General features: G+C 56.1%; 1 protein-coding gene across 2 annotated transcripts; it reads left to right on the forward strand.

Annotated features, from left to right (window-relative positions):
- The first annotated feature begins 883 nt into the window (after positions 1–883).
- On the forward strand, positions 884–9148 carry LOC147650449 (uncharacterized). 2 transcript variants are annotated; one of them, XR_015276725.1, is made up of 3 exons: positions 884–947; positions 7854–7912; positions 8093–9148. XR_015276725.1 is itself a non-coding variant. In XM_086851776.1 (3 exons), exon 1 carries the CDS (start codon positions 4468–4470, stop codon positions 5470–5472), a length of 1005 nt encoding a protein of 334 aa, XP_086707902.1. In that variant the 5' UTR covers positions 1760–4467; the 3' UTR covers positions 5473–6830; positions 7854–7912; positions 8093–9148. The 2 variants fall into 2 exon arrangements, 1 of the variants encoding a protein (XP_086707902.1); XM_086851776.1 differs by lacking the exon at positions 884–947 and adding an exon at positions 1760–6830.
- The last annotated feature ends 307 nt before the right edge of the window (positions 9149–9455 follow it).

Here is a 9455-nt window from a genome sequence, read left to right on the forward strand (position 1 = left end):
GGATGATGGAAGACAGAAAAGAAGTCAAAATTCTCTGCCTTTTCCCACCTATGCAGTTTTCTCAGATCCACTCAAAATTAATGTGGAGTTCAATATCAGACCCTCTCAAGTGCTGGGTGAGTCTGAGCCTGAGCATTTTTTGATCCACTACTCTGTCCAGTAGTACTGTGCCTTGGTTTTTTGGGTGTGTCCAAGATGTAAATCAAGTGGGAAGCAAAAGGCTCTGATAACCCGAGTCCTGCTTCTTCTGCAGGGCAGGTGATGACCCTGAGCACCCTGCCCCCAGCTAAACAGGGACTGCAGGAGCTCCTGGAATTCAAGATGTGGAGGTCTTGGATGTGTTCTCCTTCAGCAATGAAGGGGTTGGCTAGTGTCAAATCTGTTTGTGCTTTGGCTTGGTCAAGCCAGAAAGCTCTGCAGGAGGTGAGCAGCTGAGGCTGCAGGCAGTCAGGATGTTATTCTTGCCTCTGTTTGGGGGGGGACACGATTCATTGTTTATTTTCTGCCATAAAAAAACCTGCACTGAGGCTCTTCAAAATATATGTTGGTGCTACTGGAGAGAAGGGAGTTGGGAATGAGAATGATTTTGCTTTCCTCCTTCATTGTGTTATTGCCAAGGTAGCAGAGGAGAATTTCTTCTGTCTGAGCACAAATCAGGAATTCTTCTCCTCCAAATGTTACCCTTTTGTTCACACCTGTCTCACGAGGCTGATTCCAAAATGAAATTATTGTAACTGTACATATTAAATAAATCACAGGCTCTACCTGGGCCACGTGTGTTGGCAACAGCTGATCCAACAGGAGCTCGTGGGCTCTCTCTCCTGGCTCTGTGTTCAGACAGCCAGTACAAAGCAAAGTGTGTTTGCACAGAGCAGCTGATTAGGCTTCTGGCTCCGACGTTTCCAAAGGGAAGGACAGGTACTGAAGAATAACAAAAGGAAGAGCAGGTATGGATCAATGGAGTGGTTCTTATTGTTTCCAGAACAAAAAGCTGTGCTCCTCCTCCAAAGACAAAGAAGCTGGCTGGGGAGTTTTGCACCCTCTGAGCAGCATTGGGAGTGGAAAGTGCTGGTTCTTGCTGCTGGCAGAACATCAGAGAGCAGCTGAAACCAGCACAGGTGAGAGGACAGCAGGAATGGGCAGCTGTCTCAGCAATGAGGAGCTGGCTCAGAGGGGAGGCTGTGGGGACACAGTGGCACACCCTTGTGATGGCCTGGAGGAGAGAGCACAGAGCACTCAGAGCTCCCACAGCTGTGAATTTGGTAATTTTGCAAATACCACAGTGGGGAGGACAGGAGGGCCAGCAGGGAGGAACAGATGTGTGAAGCATGGGCATGGGATCCTTCCAAAGCCACTTGATAAGGGAAAAGTTTGGGAAGCAGGAACAGGGCCGTGTTTGGGGCTTGTGCTGGGGTGCTGCAAGGTATGTGGGAGAATGGATGAGCCTACTCCAAGACTCCAGGCCAGAGCGAAGGGCTGCGCTGGGCTGGGCAGGGCTGGGCAGAGCGAAGGGCTGGGCAGAGCGAAGGGCTGGGCTGGGCTGGGCTGGGCTGGGCTGGGCTGGGCTGGGCTGGGCTGGGCTGGGCTGGGCTGGAAAACCCCTCCATGGGCCAGGGAAAGTGCATCCAGCCCAGGCCAGCAAGGAGCAAAGGGAGACTCGTGCCAGTGCACAGCCCCTAAGCAGAGGGGTCCCCAGGGACCTTCCCCTGCCTGCGAGGCTGGGCCTGACAGCCTTCTGTCACAGCTTGGTGACCTTAATAAATTATAAAAATAATTTAATATAAACAAAAGACAATTAGGAGACAAAAGAAATAAAGCAAAGGGTTAAAACGGCCGGGTGCCCTGGTGGGTTACCAGGAACACACCTGGTATCTCAGGAGTGTCCTTTTTATCCCATCTTTGCTGTGAGAGGTTAATGCATATTCAAGCATGTCCCCTCCCTGGTTCCACCTTCTTGGATCATGTTATTTTCTGCTGGTCAGCATTATTTTGGAGTTTGGTTTCTATTTTGCTGCAGATGGTCACTTGTTGATAACAGCCTGGGCCCCTCATCCTTCCCCTGAGGGCAGCTGGTCTTCATATCTTCTGATAACAGTTTGGGCTCTATTGTTCTCCTGATAACAACTTGGGCCCCACTGTCCTTGCCCTCTGGAGTTTCCTTGCCTTGTACCTAGGAAATTCTTTTAAACTTAAGACTTGTTAGCATAGCTAAAAAGTATTTAATATATAATATTCATCTGCAAAAGCCAATATCACAATACAAATTTATAACATTGGGATGGAGTCACAGCCCCACTCTGCTCCTCCAGACGCTCTGCTGCTGATCCCTGTCGGAGCAGGGCTGGGACATCCAAGTGCAGCTCTGCCTTTGCACCTGCCCAGGGCTGCCCCGCTGCAAGAGCAGCCTCTGCAGTGCTTCAAAGCAGCCTTGTGTCTGGCAGCACTGCATGGGGACGAAATTCCTTGGGAAGCCACAGGGCCGTGCCTGTGTCCCCGTGCCTGTGTCCCTGTGTCCCCTTGCCTGTGTCCCCTTGCCTGTGTCCCTGTGTCCCCTTGCCTGTGTCCCCTTGCCTGTGTCCCTCTGCCTGTGTCCCTGTGTCCCCTTGCTTGTGTCCCCTTGCCTGTGTCCCTTTGCCTGTGTCCCCATGCCTGTGCCATGCTGCAGGCAGGGCCTGCCTGATCCTTGCTGTGAATTGTCCAAGAGAAATTCCATCGCCCCACCCTGCAGGCCACTCCCTGCCAGATTTCCCCTTCCCCCAGGAAGGCTCAAGGGCAGGGAAGTGCAGGCTCAGGAGCTGATCCTGCCCACGGCAGAGCCTCCTCTGGGTCACTTAAAGGCAGCTCTGGGGCCCTTGCAGGGCTTCTGGGCTGTGACCCCATTGCCACCAAGGGCTCTGGCTGTGGAGCACAGTTTGGGGAGCAGAGGGGGCACAAGGCAGGCCCCTCCTGAGGGATCAGGGTGTGTGGGAAGAGGGGCACACAGGAGGGCCACAGCACACTGCAAGTGGGGCAGCTGAAAGCAGCAACTGAGGGCAGTCTGAAGCCCAGAGAGAGCAGAAGAACTTGTTGCACTTGAGGAGTGGAGGCTGAAGCTGTGTGCTGGCCTTTGCTGGGGGCTCAGAGGGCCTGGGAACATGGACACACTTTGTGCACGGACACCCTGAGTCAGCAGGGCCCAACACGTTGTGCCCAGGCCCGCTGCAGGCCCCATCTCACACAGAAGCAGGCACAGGGGGATTTTGTGAGCTTCAGGGCAGAATTTCCTTTGACTCCTCTTTTTATTTCCTGTCTGGACTGCTGAAACATTTGCCTGTTGCTCCATGGGCAGCTGCGTGAGCTGCTCCCGTCGCAGGCTGGGGCTCTGAGGGGACACCAGCCCTGGTCTCTGAGAGGGGAAGGACAGCAGAGCTCCCAGAGCCGCTTCCCAGGGTGTTTGCCTTGTCAGCGCTGCCTTGCCAAGCGCTGGGAGCTGCTGGGGCCGGGAACGAAGCTGTCACTCTCCAGGCCTGTGACTCAGAGCAGGCTGGAAGCAGCACTAGCACGGCCGGCTGCTGCCCCTGCCTGGCGACAGGAGAGGCTGGCACAGGCACCCTCTTGCCAGTCCGGAGCCTGCCCATGCGAGACTGGGCTTTACATCAGCAGAGATGCCCGAGGGATGAGGTCAGGCTTTGTGAGCCATGGGCAGCACTCTGGTGACCCTGTGGGAGCACAAGTCCTGCTCAGTTCCAGCAGCCAGGACTGACCGGCCAGACACAGATCCTGACCCTGTGGAATGAACCTGCCCAGGCAGGGCTGCACCTGGAGCAGGGATTGGAGTTCTGCTGTGCCCAACATCAGCACATGCAACAAGTGCTCTGGAACAAGTCCAGAGGAAGCCACCAGCTTGCTAAGAGGAGCAGCTCTGCTGTGGCTACAGGCTGAGACAGCTGGATCTGCTCAGCCTGGAGAAGGTTGTGGGGAGACCTCCTAGTGCCTTGCAGAGTCTGAAAGCAGCTCCAAGGGGCTGAAGAAGCAATTTTGCATCAGGAATTGTGGTGATAGGTTAAGGAGCTGGAGCTGGCAGCCAGGTCAGGAGAGCTCCCCGGACATGGGCAACTCCAGGTCACTTTGTGTCTACAGGATCTCCTCAGGCACAGAGCAGAGACTGTTTCCAGCTGTCACTGCCACAGCATCTGGGGAGCCATGGGCTGGGCACTGGTAGCACCAGGGCTCTTCCTGATGTGTCTCTTGCTCCTGGCAAGGTATCAGTTGCATGGGCTGAGCTTCCATTTCCACTTCCAGGCCTTTCTGGGCCATGAGCACCCTTAGGGCTGAGCCGGGCCTGCTGCCCCTGGGTCAGGCTGTGACGGCACAAAGGGGGTGTTCCCAGCCTCGGGATGTCTCCGGGTGTGGTGGCCCCAGCATTGTGACATCCCTAGGCTACCCCAATAAAAGTCGGGGGGCCCCACAGTCACCAGTGCAGTTGCGATGGCACATGCCGGAGCCATGAGCGACGTCAGTGTCCTGCTGGCTGCACTTGCCCTGCTGCTGGCCATCGTGGCTGTCTGCTGGGCCATTGGGCCCTGGGCAGCGCGGCGGCAGCAAATGGGCATTCAGATGCTGCGCAAGCGCCCCGGGCTGCAGGCCAGGGGTCCACAGAGGAGCCCGGGAGCCCCTGTGGCTGCCAGGGCCTCCAGGCCTGGTGCGACCCCTGGGGAGCGTCCGGATGCTCCGGCTGCTTCCCCGAACGAGCCCTGCGGCTGCAGGCCCTGCGTGAGCATGGCCAAGCAGTTGCAGGAGCTGCTGCTGCTGCTCCGGCCTCTGCGTGGGACATCGGCGCGGATGTGTTCCCAGCTGTGGTGGGCGCTGTGGGCACAGCTGAAGCGGCTGAGCAAGCGTGGCGGCCTGTCCTGCTGTGCTGCGACCCACTGCTCCCGGCGCCGCCGGCCCTCCAAGAGGCTGCTCCCACCCAGAACGGCCATTCCTGGGATGGCCTCCAGCCGTCTCAGGAGATTCCGCTGGGGACTGACTGCGCCTCCAAAAAGCTCAGGCAGTCAGAGATGCAACATTCCAGCAGCCTCTACTGCCTCCAAGGTCCTCCAGGCCTGCCAGACCCCTGCTGCTGCTGACCGCCTCCCTCCCTCTGAGGATCTCGCCTGTGCTGAGATGCTGTGTTCCTCAGAGTCACCTCCGAGAAGCTCAGGCGGTCAGAGATGCAACGTTCCAGCAGCCTCTACTGCCTCCAAGGACCTCCAAGACTGCCAGACCCCTGCTGCTGCTGACCACCTCTCTCCCTCTGAGGATCTCGCCAGTGCTGAGACGCTGTGTTCCTCAGAGCAGCCTCCCAGAGGGTCCACTTCTTACGAGAGACCCCAGCCCTTCAAGAATGTCTGCCTGCGGAGACCCATGTTCCTGCTTCACTCCCAGGGCATCACTCCTGGAGGCCACGATCCCTCCCAGCCTCTAAGGAAGCCCTTCAGGCTGAGACACTGAAGGAGCCCTGGGCAGCTCTCCCTGCTCCTCTCGAGATCAGCAACCTGCCATGGACATCGACAGCCCTGATGCGTCTCAGAGCATTGAGATGGCCAGGGAAAGGCAGGAAGCAAAACCAGGAGCCCAGCTGGAGGCAGAGAAGTGTTCCCAGGAGCAGCTGGCAGAGTCATTGAGTGTCCTGCAGCTACCACTGTCCACCCCAGGGCTCCCAGGACGCCGTGCCTGAGCCAGCCAGGGACAGCCCGAGCTCGGTGGCAGACGGTCCCCAGGAGACCATGGAGGCTGTGGGGTCGCCAGGAGGCTCGGCCAAGACGGCCCCCGGACCCCAGTAGGGCATACACAGTCATAGGAGAGCCCTGCTGGGATAGATGTAAATAAGTTAAGATAGGTTAGGATAGGTTAGGATATATAAGTTAGGATATATATGTTAGGATAGATGTAGGATATATATAAGTTAGGATAGATGTTAAATAAATAAGGATTCTCTCTTAGAGCTGTCCGAGTGTTCCTTCTGTTCTGGATTTGACTGGGACAGGGATCCTTTCTTCCCAGGCACTGGCTCAGTGCTGGGTTTGAGTTCAGGTTGGGAATGCTGTGGAATTCTGAACTCCTTGGTTTGATTTCAGGTCCCGTTTCTCTTCTGGGCCTGAGGAAGTATCAGTTTCAACCCTCACAGGCGTTTTTCCAGGTGCACCTGGTCCCACAGCCCTTTTTACTGCTGCTGGGAGCGGTAGGACTGGTTTGCAGGGCTTTGGGACCGGAGCTATGTGCTGCCGGTTTCTGTGCGAGCCCCGGGCGGACAGAGGGAGCTCCCACCCCGCCGCACCGAGGGCCCGGGGCCCCGGCGCGCATGCGCGGCATTGGGGTGGAGGTGGCCCAGGAGCCCTGGCACATGCGGCGGCGCCCCCCTGGATGTGCGCGTGCGCAGCTCTCAGCCTGACGCAAGGCCGCTGCAATCGCCCTGCGCTTTATCCTGTCCGACCTTGAGTGCGCGGCCGCCGCAGGACCCGGAGTGTTCTTACTGCGCCGGTGTCCGCCGCGTCGCTTGGCTGCCCGTCTCCCGCCCTGGCGCGTGTCTGCCGGGACAGCGAGCTCTGTGCCGGTGTCGGGAAGCCGGCGTGCAGCTGCGCCGCCATCGCCAGAGTTTGGTCGTCTCGGCGAAAGCGAGCGGCGCGATCAGGCATTATTGCGGGCAGCCCTCTGCGGGGGTCCTGCGGCGCGGCTCGGCCCCCCCGCGGCCCACGTGGGTGGAGGTTTCCAGGAGAGCCGCGGCCCCGCTCGCCCCGACCGCCGCCATGCTGAGCGCGAGCCGCCTGCCCCTGCTGCTGTCACGCGCTGCGCCCGCGCGCCCCGCGCAGGTCAGAGCTCTGAGGGGGACAGCGACGGGCCGGGGGACAGCGAGGGGCCGCGGGGACAGCGAGAGGCCGCGGGGACAGCAAGAGGCTGCGGGGCGCTGAGCGTTTGCCATAGACACGGGTGGGGGGATCGTGGGCTGCGGGAGCGGCAAAGGGCGCTGCCCGCAGGCGAGTCTGGGGTCAGGCCATGGCTCCTCAGTGCTGAGATTTTATTTAGAGAAGGCTTATGAGGGTGCATGAGGATGCGGGCCTGGAGGGTGTAGAGGAGCCTGTTTTGCGTGTTTGAGTCTGTTTGCTGCTAGGGAAGTTTGTGGGAAGGCCGCTCGGTTCCTCACCGTCCGTGCAATGGTGGCAGCGGGGATCGGGCTGGGGAGGGCACGTGGCGGCAATTCAGGGACAGGCGGGGACCGCAGATTCCCCGCCCTGTGCTGGTCCTGCTGGCTCTGTGCGCTGGGCCTGGGCCTTACGTCTTTAAATACCCGCAAAAGAGTCACGGCTCGGTGCCGTTGGCATGACTTTATCTTGTCAGAAGTTAGTTCTTCCTCAGAAGGAAGGATAATGCTTCCCGAGCTCTGCGGGATGCAGCTTGGCATGTGCAGAGGGGTGAAGCTGGAGTTGTGCAGCAGAATCGCAGCTGCAGGTTCCTCAAGGGATGCTGTGGGGCATTTGTTGCTGACCAGGCACAAAGCTCTGAGAAATGGCGTTAATGTTTATCTGCTGCTATTCGTGGACTGAAGGTTCAGGGTTGGCCTACTGAGATGTCTTTTGTCACAGATTATTCTGTGTGAGGGAAAAAGCTCAGTTCTGGTCATAGAAGTTAGCATTATGGGAGATTAATTAGTGCAATAATTCGGGAGGCCATTTATGTGAGTCTGAGTCTTGCTCAAATTCTTTGTTCCTTTGCATAAAGAGCGTACTCTTAGTAGGACAGTGTTGCTTCAGCCATTGTCTGCCTCTGAAAGCCTTGGTTTGAAGACATCTTGATGTTTTAAACTAAATTCTCATTAGAATGTCTCTGTTTTACAGACATTTTGGAATGGCCTCAGCCAAAATGTTCTCAGAGCAGCATCCAGCAGGAAATACGCGTAAGTGTTCCTGGGGGTGGTCGTGTTTGGCTGTTGGTGTTTATATTTCCCCTGTTGCTGATAACAGAACTGGTTATTAGAGCCAGGGATTGGGTAACAGAGCCAAACCAGCAGAATAAAACTAGAACCTCTGCCCATAACTTTTCCAAGGCTGTTTCTTTATTTCTTGTTTCTCTCCAGGGAAGCCTTGAGAATTGATGTTCCGTGCTGCTCCCCCACCAGCAGTGCCCACAAAACATGGATTGCTAAGATTTGTTTGACTAAAACCGACCAAACAAAAAGTAAAACAAAAACCAAATTGAAACCCTGATGGAGTAAATTGTTTTACAGTGCCATGAAATGGGTGATGCCTGGATCCATTCCCCTGCAGATAAAGTTCATTTCAAACATGCATTTGAATCACTCCTTTTCCCTGTTGCAGGATTGTGGTGGTGCATATTTCTGGGAGTTACTTTGTTTCTCTGTGACGTGTTTTTCCCCTCCCCTCCCAGTCCCTGAAACTTTATCCCAATGGTTGGTGTTGTATGTCCCCCCGCCCCTCTCCCGAGGTTTGAAAGAGTCCCGGAAGGAGAAACCCGGTCTCTTCTCCCCTGGAAGCTAGCCAGAATAAACATCCTCTGATACCCCGGAGGGAGAAGCAGCACTTTTTGGTCTTTTCTTGGTCTTGAAGGATCTCCCTGATGCCTCCATTCGACAGAACTAGCGTGGATTACTTCGGGGGGCTAAGGGAAGTTCGCTTCAGGTGGCGACCAACGTAGGGGCTTTGAATCCCCCCGGGACGGCTGGAAAACACCCCACGGGTGTTTTAACAAGCCTAGGTACCGTCACTTACCCTGCAGTCTTTACTGACGGGGGTCGAGTTGGTAGCTCCGTGAGTACATGAGTCAACTCGGACTGAGAACCTCTTTTTTTGTTTTCTGTTTTCTTCGAACACCGCGCATCCTTCAGGAAACAGGTACTGGGTGGGGCGCGGGGGGTGCGGGAGATCCGGCGGTTGTTGTCGGGTTTTGCGAGTCACAGTGCTGGTAGTGCCGGTGCCAGAGCCTCTCCCCGGTATCTGGACCGAGGGAGCCCACGTGGCTGCACACGTGGTGTGTGTGGGGGCGGTGCCGGCGGCGCGTCCTGGGCTCCGCGGTGGTTTTTAAACCCTGACCGCAGTTTGGATATTTTCTGCTTTTCTCGGTGGTAAAAAAAAAAAAAGGTTAGACCAGTCTGTGTATCAAAGCCTTAAGATTGGCCATAGGTTCCTTTTTGTCTACACAGGAAAGGAATAAATATTCCCATATTAAGAATATTTTAAAGGCTGGAAATATCAATTTCTCAAAAAATAAGCTGAGGAAATTAGTAAAATGGTTTTTTTTCATTTTCTGGATTTGAATGTTGATTCCCTGCCTGACTGGGAAAAGGTTGGACAAGCACTTACTATGCAAGTTGAACTGGGGGACAGCACAGCTGGCAAATACCTCCCATTGTTTCTTTTAATTTGGAAAGCCATTCTACAGAGGCAAAAGCCTCCGGCTCGCTCTTTTCCCCCGCTTCCCTC

The sequence above is a fragment of the Cyanistes caeruleus genome, chromosome 15 (assembly GCF_971803275.1).
Source record: "Cyanistes caeruleus chromosome 15, bCyaCae1.hap1.1, whole genome shotgun sequence".
Taxonomy (NCBI): Eukaryota; Metazoa; Chordata; class Aves; order Passeriformes; family Paridae; genus Cyanistes; species Cyanistes caeruleus.

Bases quoted from the DNA above. Each gene is read 5' to 3' on its own strand.
- LOC147650449 (XM_086851776.1), top strand. From the start codon at position 4,468: ATGGCACATGCCGGAGCCATGAGCGACGTCAGTGTCCTGCTGGCTGCA.